Below are 18,326 nucleotides of genomic sequence, written 5' to 3' on the forward strand. Positions count from 1 at the left end.
CAGGCTGAAAGGTCCCAGGTTCGATTCCGGTCAAGGGCATGTACCTTGGTTGAGGGCACATCCCCGGTAGGGAGTGTGCAAGAGGCAGCTGATCGATGAGTCTCTCTCATTGATGTTTCTAACGCTCTACCCCTCTCTCTTCCTCTCTGTAAAAAACCAATAATATATATATTTTTAAAAAAGTATATTTTAAAAAAGAACATCAAGAATGGAAAAATACCACGTAGCGATGCTTTCACACCCAACATGTTAAGTAAGGAAAGAGATCCTTGTGCGAGAACCTAGAAGCTGGGAGCTGAGCAAGGGGAAAGGGAAGCCTGACTCTTGTGTAGCCCAGAAAAGGCGGATAGTCCAGGCAGAGGCCCCTGGCCAGGAGGGGGCGCCCGAGCACCGCACTGCAGCGCCCGGGCCTCTAGCGGGTTGAGCTGCACGTCCTGCCGCAGTCCCCAGGCTGCTGGTCGGAGCGAGGAGACTCGCGCTGGTCCCCCCGCACTCGCTGCCCCTCTGCCACCGCTCCTACCGTGATCGCAGCCCAGCGACTCCCAAACGCAGCCTGCGCTCCGGGCTGCGCAGCCTGGAGGGTGCGATTCCGAACTTGCAGGGACCGCGCTTCTCCCGGGCCTGGAGATTGTGAACAGGTGAGTGTCAGGCGCGCGTCCAGGTGGCTCTTTGGGGAAGACCTCCTGCAGACCCTTCCGCGTCCCTGGACCCTCGGCTTCTGGGGGGGGGGGGGGGGATGGGGGTGGGGAACACACTCCTCCTGGTCCCTGGGCCCCCAGGGCGGCTCTGGGGCTCCCCAGAGGGAGCTGCGAGCCAGGCGCCCAGAGTTTGACAGCGCCCTGCGAGCTGGGACGCAGAGCGCCCTTTGGGCCGGGGCTGCTCTGCCCTCTAGGCTGCCGGCCCGTGACCTGAGGTCCCCGGCGGCCCGCTGGTTGGTCCAGGGTACCTGTTGCTGTCGGAGCAGCGCCTCAGCCCCGGGGCTTGCACAGTGATTCTCCTGCTGTGAGTGCTGCGTGGTAAAATGAGGGAGAATTCAGGCTCTGAGAAGAGGAAAAACTTGATTTCTGAGCTGGAGAAGGGGGCAGCCCAGCGGGAATCTCATTCCCACGGCCCAGGCTAGAGAGTCTTTGCTCCCCCAAACAGCTGAACTTTATTTTGATGAGAAATACAGAAGTTAGTTAGAAAAAAACAAAACAAAAACACACTCGATTATCTTATAAAGACGCTTTTCTTTTTCTTTCTGTCTTTATTTTTTTTTTCTTATTCTTTTTTCTTTTTTAACCAAGAGGAAGTGGGAAGCATGGGCCTTGACAAGTCGTCTCGGGAATGATTTATGATGAATGAAACCTTTCTTTAAATACTTTTTAGATGAGGTTATTAGTGACCTAAATGTCATAGGTCTAAGCTCCTGGGAGGAAGCCACTCTGTTTGTATATGCTTCGCATAAATGTGGAATGAATCCATCAATGTGTTAATAGCATAGGATTTGGAGGCTAGCTTCTGTTTTTCTTCTTTCTAAGCTTTCTTTTGGGCCTTTATTGTTTTTTAAAAAATCACCATACCTTTACTCTCTTAAATATCTATGTATAAGTTTAGCTTTGGGATTTATAGGAACTCAGAAGTTTTTGTCCTAATAAAGCAACTGTCTACATAAAAAGTGAATGGCAACTTCTGGATTCAGCCAGAATATTTCTGCACAACAATATTAAAACTAATAGTTTGTTTTTTAGATCCATGATATGGAAGGTCTTGGTTTATGAATTGTGTGTTTTTTAATATATCTTTTTTTATTTCAGAGAGGAAGGGAGAGGAAAAGAGATAGAAACATCAATGATGAGAGAGAATCATTGGCTGCCTCTTGCACATCCCTCACTGGGGATCAAGCCTGTAATCCAGGCATGTGCCCCTGACCAGAATCAAACCTGGTACCCTTCAGGCCGCAGGCTGACGCTCTATCCACTGAGCCAAAGCAGCTAGGGCTATGAATTGTTTGGAACATCAGAAATTTGGCAACAGGTCACTTATTACAGCAATGTGTAGATGGCAAAACGCTAGCAGGAGCAGCTTACACATTTTCATGAGAGAAATAAAATATTGAAGGATGTATGTCAGTTTGTGTCTTCTTTTAAGTCATTTTCCTAAACATGACATAAGATTGAGAATAACCAGATGTATCTTTATTAGGTTATAAATTAAAAAAAAAATGAGCCCAAACAACTTCTCTTTCTTATGTGAAATTCCTATTCCTCTGAGGCCATGTGGGAGTTACTGAGAGGTTACTGAAATATTTTACATAACAAATATGGTTTTCTTTTTTAAAAATCATATTTGATGGCTACTTTCATGAAGCATCAATACAATAGGTAATGACACAGGTTTTTGTGTGTATGTGAATAAACAAATTTGCATGAAATAACAAATTGTTGTTTATACAAGCTCCAGACACTTGCATGGTCTATGTTTCAAAGAAATGCTTGCCATTCTTGTATAGCATTTGCATAGTTAATGCATCTTTATATATTATGCTTCTGTGAAACTTCTATGATGAAGCACTGTACAAGAGGCCTCTTTTTTTTAATAAATATATTTTATTGATTTTTTACAGAGAGGAAGGGAGAGAGATAGAGAGCTAGAAATGTCGATGAGGGAGAAACATCTACCAGCTGCCTCTTGCACAACCCCCACTAGGGATGTGCCTGCAACCAATGTACATGCCCTTGACCAGAATCGAACCTGGGACCCCTCAGTCTGCAGACTGACGCTCTATCCACTGAGCCAAACCGGTTTCGGCCAGAGGTCTCTTCTTAATGTATGCATATAAAATTAAAATAAGGAAGTCCTGTGATCTTTAGCCAAAATATGGGACTGGACAAATAACAGATGTCAAAGCTTCTGGGTTCGGAACTATTAATGATTACTAAGAAGTTTTGTTTGTTTTTTTCATTATTGAGGATGAAGGAAACTATAACCAATGTCCATGTTGACCTTTTCATCCTTCCACTGGAGAAGCTGTTTGTGAAAATGTGTAGATGGCAAAACGCTGGCAGGAGCAGCCTACACATTTAGATAACAGATTTGTGTTTCAAAATTCTCTGTACAGACTGGAACACTGGGTGACATGAAGACTGATGTGATTAAGTTTAACTGGGATGAAATGAAGTCTTGTATTTAGGGTTAAGACATTGACTGCAGACGTTCAGAGTGGGGAAGTGTGCAGCTCCCTTGGAAGAGGAGTGGCTAGGGTCAATGCAACCACAGTGCCCAGATAATGAATAGAGAAAATCTCAGTGACCTTGTGCTGGGTCACATCTCTGGTGGGGGGTGCAGTGGATGCCACGTTTTTAGTGTAATTAACATGGCAAGGTCAAAAGAGAGAGCTGCATATGGTGATGAGGGATTGTGAAAGTCAAAAAAGTATAAACAAGTCAAAACTGGTTTGGTTCAGTGGATAGAGCATCGGCCTTCAGACTGGAGGGTCCCAGGTTCGATTCCAGTCAAGGGCATGTACCTTGGTTGCAGGCACATCCTTAGTAGGGGGTGTGCAGGAGACAGCTGATGGATGTTTCTCTCTCATTGATGTTTCTAACTCTCTATCCCTCTCCCTTCCTCTCTGTAAAAAATCAATAAAATATATATTTTTTAAAAAGCATAAACAAGACACTACATCCCATGACGTACAAGGGGAGATGCTGGCCCTCGCTTCCCTAGGGTGGAGCAAAGGGTCCTCATAGCTGCTAGGCCTCCTGCAGGGCTCTGAGTGACCGAAAAGAAAAGGCTGGCAATGCTTCTCCTTCCCCTCCTCACCTGAGAGTGGTAACTCAGACACACGATGGGTGTTGCATGGTTGTCTGTTATAGGGTTTCTACAATGGTTGGAGGAGTCTTTGGTTGACCCCAAGCCTCTTTTCTTTATTTCTTCTTAATATTTTTATTGATTTCAGAGAGGAAAGTAGAAGAGAGATAGATAGAAATACCAATGATGAGAGAGGATCCTAGGTCGGCTGCCTCCTGGGTGCCCCCCACTGAGGATCAAGCCCGCAACCTGGACTTGTGCCCTCACCAGGAATCAAACCTTGACCTTCTGATTTATAGGTGGAAGCTCAGCCACTGAGTTATGCCAGCTGGACCCCAAGGCTCTTGTCAACTTTGCATTTCTGTGGTACTAAGAACCCGGGTATCATCCCTAAAGCACCCACCCATATAAAATGTGCTTATGTTTTATAGTATATAACTAATTTCCCAAGTGTTAGGATAATATCATAAACTAATTTACTTGAAGTTGTCATAGAAAAGGAATCGGAAGTCAGACATGGCATTTATCTTTTGTGTACCAGGCCATTGTGCCTGGAAAAATACAATCTAAATATTACATATCAATTTCTGGAACATGAGTATCTATTACATGACTTGATCATGTGATCTAGTATGAGCTGAGATAACATTTAAGCCTTAAAATGCGAATTCAATTGTTTTATATTGGGGTTGACTATTATGAATGTATATTACTTGGCCCAATAGATAGAGTTCCAAATGTGACTCTCCCCATCACGTATGTTTGCATCTGGGATGTTTACAGACACATGGTAAATACATGTGGTTACATACTTCGAATATTTGCTATCAATTCCTGACAGAAAAACAACGAAAATATTAATGTTAATTAAATATTCTTGAGGCAGTACTTTAGAAAATGCTATTGTGAGTGAAAATACATGTTTTAGAACCAAAACAGATTGAAATTCAAGTCTTGGATCTGGATCTGTCATTTAATAGTTGAATCATTTACAGTAAATTACTAGAGCCCTCTTACAGGATTGTGGTGAAGGTCAAAATGGAAAACATTGATAAAGTTGAATAATAGCTGGCACTGAGGAGATTCTAATAAATATTAATACAAATATCTTTTGTTTAAGAGTTGCAGATTTGCAATGATATGGTGAACCTAAAGGCTGGAACCAAAACAATTTTGTCAGCTCTTTAGTTTGAACGACAGAGAATTGTCTACCACCACCCAGCATGGCTAAAAGTGCAGAGGTCAAACTGGCAGTATTTGGAAGAGCAGGCGTGGGCAAGTCAGGTAAGTTTTGCTGTGGTGGTGGTGGTTGTTATTGTTTTTTGTGTGTGCATGTGCGTGTGTGCGTGCGTGAGTGAATGTGTGTGTGTGTGTGTGTGTGTGTGTGTGTGTGTTATTGCCTCCTGGGATTGGGCAGGAGGGTGGTTGGCACTTCTCATATTCCCATGTGTACTTTTTAGATGAAGTCTCTTTTTCTTTATCCAAAACTTTTCTTTTGCATAGCCAAATTTTATGTACTCTTTTGCTTATTCATGATAAAGCAGCTTTGTTGATAATATACAAGGCAATGGATGTATCATCGGTCTTGGTATTCAGAGGAAGGATATTAAACAAACCTCTGAAGAAATCAGATTGCGGAAATTAAAAATATATTTGCTATTTTTTTCCTCTATATGAATTCTTAAGGGGCCAATTTTATATCTCATTCATCTTACTAGTCTCAGCAACCAGCCCAATGCCAAGCATGTATTGTGTGCTTAATAAGTGTGAGTTGAATAAATATGTCCTTACAAGAAACAGAACTGCATTATTGTCTAAAATTGGGGAGGACTGATGAGAACTTAGAGTGACCAAGCAAGACCACAATTGCCAGGACCTCTGGGTTGAATTTAATGATCAAATTCTGGATCAGATGAGTAATTCTCACAAGTGCTGAAGGCTTTTTGACTCCCCACTGAGAAAAGGCTTGCATACCTTCAAAATTAAGGATGAAAACGATGGAAGTGAAGACATATCGTATCTAATCCAATTTGAAAAATATACCTCAGATTTTATAATTAAAGAATGCGAAGTGGGTGCTGTTAAAAATTTCATGGGTCTTTTCTCCATGTCTCTTACTGGAGAAAAGACCCATAAACAACTTTGCATATGGAGCTTTTGGTTCTTAGGAGAGGACTCGAACAGCTACCTGGTAGGAGTGTGTGTATAGAGGGAAACCCATTTGGATCTCCCAATACAAAAGGTAATCCACATAATCTTAAAAACACACACACACACACATGTGCAGCTTTTAATTCTGCAGACCAATCTCTCACTTTCCTATCCTGCTCTCTGGTTTAATTTCAGCAGCGAATCTTCCCTATTCTACGACTTTCTTCTTTCTTTTAATCTTTTCTGCTATCACTCTTTCCCTTTCCTCCTTACTTGCTCTTGCCTCTGGCAGAAACCAAGCAAAGAAAATAGTTGGCAAGGCTGAGAAACTGCCCGCCTACATGAGATTGAAGATAGAGTAACTCCTCCCCATTAATCTCCCCGGTGTTTCCTGATGGCGTGAGAGCCTAATTTCTGAAGCCAGTGGACGGGTCTGGAGAATGAAGAAACTATGCCAGGGAGTGGGGGATGGAGGCAGGGAGGGTGTGGGAAGGCCTGTGCTCCTCTGAGTCCTTGGTGACTGAAAGGTCAAGGCCTGGGGCTGACTGTTTATTATTCATTCATTCAAAATTTGTCATAGGCAATAAGGGGAGGGGACCTATTACCCTTATATCACTTATCAAAATAAATTCCACATGGTTTGAAAGTTAAAAATAGAAAGTCAGTTGGGAGAACCTCTGTATGTTCATCTCAGAGCAAGCTGTGTATCTCCTGTCCAGGTGAACCTATCAGCCTGAGCTTAGACCCCAGTTTACTTTGTCTTCCCCCAAAGTGTTTGTAGTTTTGATCATTTTCTCATTCTCTACTGATAGTTTTCCTTGATCATTTCTTTGTGCATTTCTCCATCTTTTTCTTTTCTCCAAGTTGATTGAATGTAGTCTCTGCCCTGACTGTCGTAATGTGCTTAACTCACATTCATTGCTTAAAGCATGGCAATCTTCCATTGCGATCATGCTGCAGAAACTGCTTTTGCTAAGGTCACCACCCATCAATAGCCCACAAACATAATGAACATTTTCCAGTTCTGGTCTTCTGTGACCTCTTGTTATCATTCAATACAATCACTTATTTTTTTCCATTGCTCCTGTCTTCCCAGGCTCCCAGGTCATCACATTCGACTTATCTGCTCCCTCTCCATTGCCCTTAATGAGCTGCCTTCATGGCTGCTCTTCACGGGGCCCACTTCTCAAAAGCCAAAGCTTCCGGGCTCCACATACCATCCTCTTGTCTTCTCACTCCGTACATCTTCCTACGGCTGAGGTTAGCACCTGCACACAGACTACAAACTATGATGGCCTTGGTTTAGTTATGTCAAATGCTTAAGTTAAACTTGTTCACAAAGGCCCTGCTCACTCTAAAACACTATAGTTCTTTATTAATGAGCCTTCTTTAGACAATATAGACGAAGACTATATACATTCTATCACTTGTATTTATTTTCATTCAGGTAAAAATGACAACGACAGACTACATGCCTTCAAACAATTGTCTTTTGTCTGTCATTTATGCACAGTGTTTTGCTATTTCAACATTGGACGCTTTCCTGAGGCCTTGTAACCACACCTCACATTGAAAAGTACTATTGGTTTAACTTACGCATGGGAGAAAATTTTGAAACCTTTACCTGTACTTTTTAGATGTTAATGTCATCAATAAATTAACACCCTTAAATTTTATTTCTAATAGGTAATATATAAAAAACAACCATAGAATACTTCATACCTATTAAATTTATCTAGGAATCTTTGTAAATGTGGGTATATAATATCTTTTCTTAGTCATTGTACCATGTGTTCATCTTCCTGTTGTACAGAGTGTATCAGTCATATTATAATAGTAAATTTTTTTTTAAGTCTACAAAAACATAACTATAGTTCCTCACTTATTCTTATGCCTCCCCCAAAATGAACATGATCTTTGCATGGGCTCAAATGAGCTGTTTCTCTCCAAACACCCAGCATGGGAACTATTCCTGGTGGAGCCAGCTTGAGATCTTGGACTAAAGAAGCTGAGCATCTCTGATTTGACTTGTGTTTGTGTGAATTATCTCAGAGATCTCAAGTCTTTGCCACTTCCCCTACACTCAATACCAAATTGAATTTGGGGTAAATAAGATGATATTGTCCATTTGCTAACAGAGAGTAGAATAACCTAGAGTCGAAAGCATGAGCTGTTAGATTTTATTCCCAAATCTGCACTTGCTTAGCTGTGTGAACTTGGCAACTTTGGCAAGTTACTTAACTTTTCCATTTCCTCAACTCTAAAAAGGGTAGGATAGTGCCTATCTCAGAGTTGTTAGGATTGAATAAGCTTTTACATGCAAGTTTATTAGAACAGCCCCTGGCACATAATAAATGCTCAATAATTAGATTAAAATTTTTAAAATTATGCTCATTTTAACTTATTTAGTGAATCGTACAATCTAAGATATGTTTATATTCAAGTGGTTTCCAGCAAAATTTAGAAAACTTATAAGACAAAAATTCTCTATTGCTAGTCACCACACCCCAAATACACACACATACACTTTCTCTTAAATCGAAACTCTGATTAATGTCACTTACAGCTTGACAACTGATGATCAGAACTATATTTCTCATGGCTTATATCTTGGAAATCTTTTAAAAAATATATATTTTATTGACTTTTTACAGAGAGGAAGGGAGAGGGATAGAGAGCTAGAAACATCGATCAGCTGCCTCCTGCACACCCCCCACTAAGGATATGCCCGCAACCAAGGTATATGCCCTTGACTGGAATCGAACCTGGGACCTTTCAGTCCGCAAGCCAACGCTCTATCCACTGAGCCAAACCGGTTGTGGCATATCTTGGAAATCTTGAGGAAAAAGCCAGAAGATGTTAATGTCATCAATAAATTAACACCCTTAAATTTGATTTCTAATAGGTAATATATAGGACCTCTGTGTTTAAAGCTGAATTTTAAATTAATCAAAACTCTTTGGTTGGTGAGTTGACCAAAGAAGTGTCCTTGTAGGCAAAACTTAATGTCTCAATTACTTAGAAACACTGATAAAACACGTGCGGGTTGTGTGTATGCCCATATGGCAATATCGTACACATAAGGTAATTTTGTATTGGGAGAGTCGTCTTTCTTCTAATTTTATTATACCTTGACGCTCAGTCTTCTAGTGAATTTACTTGGTTTACGGAGCTTCCTGGCTCGCATGATGAGCACCGTGGGGATACTGCAAAGCATGGAGCCACCATTTCTGAGCCCATTTCATTTTCTCTCCCCTGGTGAAGGGTAAAGCCCTGAGAACATGACATATAGGATGCAGATTTTCTTACCAATGTGTCAACTATCCTTTGACAGGCTCCAAGTAATTGAAGCAATAATACCTGCCATATACTCTAGAATGCACACCATATTTATTTAAATGCCTCCTGGATTCATATTATTCAAATTTGTAGTAAGTGTGTGTGTGTGTGTGGGGGGGGGGTGGCTGAGAGGAAAACAACTGTAATTTTACATTTAGGTTTACAGTTGACATTCTCATTGTAGAATTGAAATATTGTGTGCCACAGTTAAATATGCTTCTTGAAAAGGCTAGTCTCAAAGTTGATTGAGTAATGCTATCTGCTAATTCAAAAGCCAATTGATGCAGTCATCCGTGAAGGCTTTAGTTCATTGATTCAGATTGCTAAGCGAGAAATTGGGGCCAAACAAACAAGCTTGTGAAGTTTTTTCCCTTGAGAAAAAGAGAAGTGATTTACTTTTTTTCTTTCTTTCTAGTTCTTGTCCCTTCTCCCTCTCTCTCTCTCTCTCTCTCTCTCTCTCTCTCTCTCTCTCTCTCTCTCTCCTCCCGGCCCAACCACCCCCCCCATTATAAAAAGTTTTGAAAAGTATTTCCCTCTCATTTTCAAGTGTAACAGAGACAATTTTGATTTTAAATGTGACTTTTCTAAGCACCGATTTAACATATATAGGTATTTTTTGGAACTAACCTTTGCGTTTTAGAAATGTTTCTCTCTCTTAGTCTCTATAAACCATTTTGTTCCCTTCACACCAACTTAATAGCGTAGTATGATGCGTCTTTAACATTGTTTTCAAGGTACTTAAAAAAGAAGTAGAGAAAAATCTAGGGTATTTGGGGTATGTAAGTATCTCATTACAACCATGGAACTAGTTTGCATGCCTTATTAATATGCAACTTTTAATGTTAATACATAACTTATCTGTGTTGATTAGAATATAAAAGTGATTTCCCCAAAAAACTAACTGGACTCTTGGGGAAGATGTGGCAGGTTGGTCTGTAGCTTCAGTAACACCTGGGCTTCAGGTCCAGATTGAGGACCACGGTACAGGCAACAGCCTCAGGTTGGCACATCATCGATGGGAGCATTGACCATAGTCCTGTATTCTCCTACTCATGGTCCCCGTCAGCTCTTCAAGTTCTGGGTCATTCTTCTTCTAAGATTATATAATTAATCCCAATGCTACATTTTATTTAAACTTTTGTCTAGGTGAGAAGAGGGGAGATTATGTTTCAAGTGGGTGCAGAATTTCCACAGCTCCTGGAAAGGTGTGTGTGTGTGTGTGTGTGTGTGTGTGTGTGTAAGCCTTTCTTAGGTGGTGGTTGAAATGAAAGGATTACCAGAAATGAGGCCCATTGGTTCCTTGTATAGTTGATGGTTAGAAAAATAATTATTTTTTAAAGGATTGGACCAAAGGGAGGAAGGTGGCATTGAGACAAGTTTGGATGGTGCTAGAAAAATAGCCATTCCATTGTCATAAAATATAGTAATATGGTTATCTGAGGCCTCTCTTTACCTGCAAAGCTAGAAAAGCAAAAAAGAGGCAAACAGCCTAGGTGAGTTGATTTTCTTTGTTTCTTCCACCCCAAATTGCAGGTGTACCCTCTGGACATATGTAAAAGTCAGACCTCTGTCAAGGCATAAGTTGCACTGACCTTTCTCTCATGCCCAGGAAAAGCAAAGGGAAGGAATGGTGCTTATGCAGGCTTAGAAAAAAAAAGCAAACTAAAGGAAGAAAAGGAGAGACAAATTAAATAATCAAGATCAGTTGTTTAATCATGGATAGTTAAACCATTTGTAGATTGGCAATGATCATTGATTAGGCTTTTCTCAAGAAAAATATACCTATGCAGGAAACGGTACTAGAAAACAAAACAAAACAAAACAAATCAAGATGTGTTTTTCAAAACCACAAGGAAGTATCCCTATCTCTGCTTTTTTTCTATGGGAGTATATTTTTAAAATTCACTTGTCTTTTATTTTTAACTGATGACTAATTTATTCATTGAAATATTTTCCTATAGTTAATTATCAGTCGTCGTTTGGTTCCATTTTGATCTTGCCTTGTTTTCTTGGCAACTGACAAGGACTACCTTTGAGGGTAGGGAGTGAAGAGAATTGTAAATCATCCTTGTAATTCCCCTTTTTATTCCTGATATTTTTCCAACTTATGGGTTTGGGGAAATGAGCCAAATGTTCAAGGTGGTACTGGCCTTGAAGCCAAAATTCCAGTGCAAGCGCACCTCTGTTGCTACAGCTGCCTTTGAAAATTCATGTGGTTTCAGAAAAACAGCCATGATTTCTTCCATCCCATTAAAAATGAAAGTAGTTATATTACAAAGGAAGGTACTCTAAAATAAATATATATATGAAGAGAGAGATGCTTACCTATATCACCCAGTTTCCTGGTGCCATAGCCAAGTCTGGAATCCCTGTTTATAATTCTATGAAGATTTTTGCAACTTTGCAACTAAATGTTTTCATTTTATATCACCCCATTTTATCCCACAAACTTTCAAATACCTTACATTAGGAAATGAGATGATCATTAGAATTTTATAATACAAGCCTCATAAAACTGTGAGTTTTGTTTTTATAAAATAATTCCCAGTGATCAATAAATAAGCCAACGCATGGCAGAGCTTCTTGGGCATCCTGGTTGTATTGCCAGTCAATACAGTTGAGATTCTCAGCATCCTATCTACATAGAAAAGTTCCCCTGTAATGTATTCCATGTATTAGGGCTTTGGGTCAAGTGTGAGGAAACTGATGAATCATGTCTATTTGAGAATAAGTTTCTTGTTGTTATAAAAATAGAATATGTTACATATGTCCTGTCAATATGATGTAACAACTTTTTAAAAGTTTAAAAAGTACCTGCTGTCCTAACTGAAAAAAATTAGGGTCAAAACTGTAGTTTCATCTCAAACATATCTCTTTTCATTCACGTATCAAATAATGCATTCGTTTGCTGATTGGTTGATTGATTGATGATTGATTTACACTGATGCAGGCAGGATGGGCTTTGAAGGTACTTTGAAAAATTACAAATTTTTGTAATACAAATGTGGTCTTCACACTATGATGCCCTTGTTATTATGTTCCTTCACATTTCTGTTGGGAAAGTAGTATGGGGAGTTCTCTGGCTGTTCATCCTTGGAGGCCAGAGGAGCATGCTCAGCCCAGAAGTTGGCTGTAGGTTCCTCCACTGCGTACATAACATTACAGACTAATCCAGGGGGTGTAGTTTCTATGCTTTGTAATTTGACCTTTCAGATATGTAAAATAAGTAGATATTGAGTCAGGGTTGTTTTTTTTTTTAGGATTAGTAGGTAAGACTCTAAACTGTTTAGGAAAATGGAGAAGGAAGCATGGCTTGTTATAGATTTGTTTGATAACCAAATCTTATCGTTATTTAAAATTAAAACTTTAAAACACTTAAATGTTTTTGATAGAAATGTTTCTCACATAATATATAAATATATGTACCTGTAAATTTCCCTATCAATTGAAATGTTTTTATTTATGTATTCAATTATTCATTCAATGAGTATCAGCTGAGCACCAACTTTGTGTTATAGAATAGCTTGCCGACTGTACAGGTCTCATGTATGTTCACAGAAGGCAGAGCTGTACCTATTTCTGTTCATCATATAGCTCTAAAGCCTCAGACAGGAATTGGTGCACAATGGATCCTCATAAAACAAATAAATTGAATTAGACTATTCAGTCTATACATGCTTTATAACTTTATTAAGAGGCATATATTTTAAAAGGACTCCTTATGATAATCAAAGTGGTTTTCTCGCCTTCACTTGAATATCTTCAGTGACAAGAAGTCAACATTCCATCCTTAGACAACTGTGTTAGTCAGTCCTCCAGAGTAACAGAACAAATATGACATACTCTATCTATCTATCTATCTATCTATCTATCTATCTATCTATCTATCTATCTATCTATCATCATCTATCTATCATCTATCCATCCATTTCTCTATTGTTCCGTCTGTCTGTTAGAGATGGCAAGACTGAACTCTGTAGAGAGGCTGGCAGGCTGGAAACTCGGGTAGGAATTATGTTGCAATTTTAAGGCAGAATTTCATTCACTGGTGGAAACCTCAGGGTTTGCACTAAAGGCTCCCAGTAATTGCATGAGTTCCACCCACATTATTAAGGTTAATCTCCTTTACTTAATGTCAACCGATTGTAGATGTTAATCACATCTACAAAACACCTTCACACTAACCCCTACATTAATGTTTGATTAAATAACTGGGTACTATAGGCCAGCCAAATCAGCATGGAAAACTGTCACAACTCTTTCGGTTTGTTACTTTACCTTACTTGGAACTAAAGGCTGTTCATTAGTTTCTACTCATTAACTTTACCTTTAAGCTCTTAGAGTTATCTAGAGCACTTTTAATCCCTCTTCCCTATGACAGCCCTGAACATATTTGAAGATAGCCAGCATGCCTCAGCCCATGCTTGAGGTTTCTCTTCCAGGGTCTGATTAATCAGAGTCACTGAATTTGCCCTACAGAGATCATGGTTTCTACTCACAGGACCATCCTTGCTGCCCCCCTCTACCCGCATCCATAAAGTGTGGAGCCTGGAAATGAATGCAGATATTTCAGATGTGGGATGCCCCAGACCAGATCAGAGCACGGCTGTGGTTTTGCTAGTAGATACTTTGCTTCTGTGAAGACATCCTAAAGCCACCCTTGCTTTCAGGGTCACAGTGGAGGCAATATTAAAAACACAGTGGGGTGTTTACTGCAAAAGGGTCTTAAAAAATATTTATATGCTGTTGCTGAATTACATTTTCTCAAACCTATATCTGAGGATGTGTATTTTAACCCAGGCGTAGAAGTTTACTTTCATCCTTTTAACTACTGTTTTGTTAGATTTAATCTATCCTCTTGCCTGACAGGAGTCTTTTGGGTCCAACATAAGTATCATTCTTTCCCACTTTCTGTCATCTAGAAATATGTTAGTTTTGGAACATTATAGGCCCTTGATCCTCTTATTGAATCATAGAATTTTCCACTTTGGTATTATTTAGCTCATTGGAATGATGATGAATCCCAGTGAGGCTTTTGGATAATAAAGCTGGTAAAGAAAAACAATGGTCTTTGGCTCTTGGTGTGGGGGCATTAACATCATATCACATTACTTCCCTATTCATTAAATAAATTCTGTTTAGATGTGCCATAAAAAGGGTGATCTGGGAGGAAGCCTTACATTTAATATTTTATTTAACACTAGTGGACCAGTGCATAAAATTCATGCACAGGTAGGGTCCTTCCGCCTGGCCAGCAATGAGGGCCCATCAGGGCCATCTTGCCTAATCCCAATCAGGGCTGATGCGGGCCGGTGACTAGGGAGGGGCCACAGGAAGAACCATGGAAGGGCTCCAGGGCATGTCTGGCCCCATCTCACCCAGTCCGGATTGACAGACCACAGTAGCAAGAGGATCTACGCCCCGGTGGTCAGTGACATCATAGCGACTGGTTGGTTGACCACTCAGTGAGACACTTAGCATATTAGGCTTTTAATAAGAGAGATTTGCTATTTCTATCTCACATTCTTGTCTTAGGACTGCAAGGTACATTGCTACATAAAGTGCATAAGAGTGACTAACTTTTATTGGTTCAATATCTATACATAAAGTTATCTTTAACTCATTCCAAGATATGCATGTTTATTTTTTTTACTAGAATGGCTGGATTTATGTCATTTGGGACTGCTGCTGTGAATCAGAGCTGAGTAGGAATGGGTAGATATCAGACTTTAGCTTGCCTCAGACTCACATGCAAGGCTTATTAAAAATATGTGCTTTTGAACCCCATTCCCAGAGGTTCTGATTCAGGAGGCCTGTAAAAAGGGTCAGAGAACTTGTATTCCTAACAAGTTCGCAGATGATGCTTATGCATCTAGATTGGGGACCATATTTTGGGAACCATTGTTAAGTTTACTAAGTACTCCATTTCTACTTGAAATAGGTGTTGTCAGCATTGACAAAGCACATAATGTTTTGTGAGCTGCATGTAATAAGCATGAAGTACCAGGCACTATCATGGGTACTGGTGGTATATCAGTCAACAAAACAGGCAAGATCTCTGCCTCTATGAGGCTAACATTCTAATGGGAATAAACAGACTAATTGAACCAAAAATTGCTCTGGGAGGCAGAGCAAACGTGAGGCTTTTCTGTGGTTCCTTAAGACTAGAATTTTTCTTTCTCATCTTAGTATGGTTAGTTTTGTTTAAAAAAAAGAGTGTAAGCCTCAAGGACTGTGACATGCTGAGCTTGGGGTTTAAGATCATACTTTGAGCTGTTCAGCAGTAGTGGGCATGAATTGGACTAAACTGCAGTATTAAGTGTCTGGGGTTTAACATATAAGACCATGGTACCAAATTTTCTGCTCAGAGAAGCTAAAGTAGACCATATAGGAATTGAACCCATAACCTTGAGTTTAACACCACGCTCCATCCAGTTAAGTTAAGGCTAATGCAGAGCCAAATGAAAGTAAGATAGTTGTTCTTTCTGCAACATTTGGAAAAAGTGATTTTAAATTGCTCATTGACAGTGGCATTTATAAAACTTATGCAATGGTTTCGTAGAAAGAACTGCAGCATTAAGAAAAATTCATAAGTTTCCACTGTTTGGGGTAGAAAGATAACATCTTCTTCTTGACGATGCATTTCCTGTTCTTTTAACAAGTATTTTCAATAGTTTTCTTTTGTTTTCTACCATTGGGCAGCAGTTTAAGAGATGAGGCCAAGAACACAAGAGTAAGAGTAAAATATTGCGAATATTTATCTGTCTGAAAAGTATTTGACTTCTTTTTGTACTAAGAACCTCATAAATTACAGCAGAACCTAACAACTGAGCCAGCTTCGTGGTCATTTGGCAACACATGTTGAGTTAGAAACTTTAAAGTAAGACTCAACCACACATGGTAGTATGAGTAATGGTTTTCTGTTCCAATGCCGGGGACTATATTTCCATTCAAATATTTTATATCTTGAATCTGTTTTTCTAGCAGTGTTCCAAAAGAGGTGAAATCAGGAGCATGGTAACTGTACATTTAAATCCTAGAATCCTCAAATTTAACCCATTATTTTGTGTCTTCCACTTATTAATTTATAAATATTTACAAACTTTCTCCTATATTCCCAACTCTTTCACCCTCTCCACCCTCCCACCAAATGTCCAACGCAATGTTGATATTTGTGGGAAAAGCTCAGAGAACTATATGTCTGTCCTTGTTTAAGGGACTGTATAGTGTTTTGATGGTCATGTATGACTCACAATTAGAAATTACCCAGTGATAGTTTTTGTTCCAGCAGAATGCTTGGTTTTTCCTTTTTTTTTTTTTTTTAATCTTGAAATATTTTTAGAAAACTGTCAGTGTTACAAGAACAGTACAGAGAGTTTTTTTGTACCCTTCACCTAGCTTCCCTCAACAATAAAATCTTTGCTACATAATCACAATATGTTATCAGCACCAGGAAATTGATATGGATGCAATGTCAATTATATGGCATGGATACAAGTAAGTTACACATCTTAGAATGGATTGAGCTTTGACTCAATTCAGGCTTGGAGTCAATTTGAAAAGACAATTGGGGAGAACCTTCAAGAAAGGATGGAGCTCATCATGAGTTTTCAAAAGCTGAACTCTGATAACCAACTAGTACTTATTATTTGAAATTTATATGTTGAGGTGTGTGCAATTTAGCGCTTTAGATCACACATGAGACAATCTTCAAACACTTTAGTTCAGGTCATAGATGCTATAGGAATCTGTGAGAGGAAGAAAAATCAGTAGGAAATACTTGAGGAGATCCTGAAGGAGGCAATAAGAACAAAATACTGTAAATTCAGTGAGATTGTTATGGCGAGAAGTGGAACAACTTTCCCTCTTTTTTTTTTAATTTTGCAAAATATTATTAATGTTGGAATTAGAAGGGGACAACAAAGTGATAAAAGAAAGGGTAGGAACTAAGGGATGGTTAACAAGGGAGGAAAGGCCCTTTTAAAGCTTCACAGAGCTAACACATCAGTCCTCATTTCCCTTCAGTGGATTTAGAGTCCAGTCTGACTCACCATTTATTAACTGTGTGCATGGTGAGCTTACTTAATTTTGGTGCACTGCAGTTTCTTCCTATTCAGTAAAATGCAGATGATAATAACCATGTTCTTTTAAATTGATTTTTAGAGAAAGAGAGGAAGGGAGAGAGGGAAATATTAATAAACAAAAAAACATTGATTTGTTGTTCCGCTTATTGATGCATTCATTGGTTTATTCTTATATGTGCCCAAAGGGGAGACCGAACCCATAACCTTGGTATATGAGGAGGACGCTCTAACTGAGGGGCTAGGGCTGATAATAACCACTTAATAGCAGGGTTGTTGTGCACTAAACCCAAATGATATATAATAAAACCAGCAATCAAAATAATTAGCTAACGCTTATATCATTGACTGTAAGCCAACCACTGTTATAGGACTTGACACATATGAACTCATATAATCATCTATAATCATCACAACTATCCTATAAATTTTGCCCTATTATTATCCTTCCTTTACAGATGAGGAGCTTGAAGTCCAGAGGAGTAAGTAAGTAACTTGCCCAGGGCCATACAGGTAGTGACAAGATTCTGGCAGAGCTAGGATTCAAACACAGACAATTTGCCTCTGGTGCCTGTGTTTTTATCTACAATACTCCCAAAATTTCTAACTAAATGCCATGCACAATTATAGATTCTCAACAGATGTTTTCTTCCCCTCCCCTTCTCTAGTCTTTTCCTCCTTGTTACTTATGAACATTCATTTAGATTAATGAGTATCTATGAAAAGTACTTTACTTCGCTTGAACCATTACTAGAGAAAATGAGGAATCAGAAAAGAGGAAATGGTGATTAAAGTAAGAAGATCTTATAGCCTTATATTACATTTTTATTCAACTCAGTTTATGATATTTCTATTCCAAATTCTTTCTATGATTTCATGCTAAAACCTTTTAGTTGGCTTTTGAGGCCCAACAATATGTGAAGGAGATGGTAAGGGAGGAGGATGGAAATTCTAAAGCAAGAT

The 18,326-nt window shown here is 39.3% G+C and overlaps 1 protein-coding gene across 2 annotated transcripts in view; it reads left to right on the plus strand.

Annotated features, from left to right (window-relative positions):
• Positions 1-390: 390 nt before the first annotated feature.
• The window catches only part of RERG (RAS like estrogen regulated growth inhibitor), a 107,283-nt gene continuing 89,347 nt past the window's right edge, over positions 391-18,326 (plus strand). The window contains exons 1-2 of one of the 2 annotated variants that reach the window (XM_084877925.1): positions 391-638; positions 4,921-5,076. In XM_084877925.1, the coding sequence (XP_084734051.1) occupies positions 5,016-5,076 (61 nt within the window). In that variant the 5' untranslated portion in view covers positions 391-638; positions 4,921-5,015. Of the gene's footprint in view, positions 639-4,912; positions 5,077-18,326 lie in introns of both variants that reach the window. The other variant, XM_084877924.1, reaches the window with a different exon arrangement.

This window comes from Pipistrellus hanaki (genome assembly GCF_964339955.1).
Source record: "Pipistrellus hanaki genome assembly, chromosome: 3".
In the NCBI taxonomy this organism is placed as follows: domain Eukaryota; kingdom Metazoa; phylum Chordata; class Mammalia; order Chiroptera; family Vespertilionidae; genus Pipistrellus; species Pipistrellus hanaki.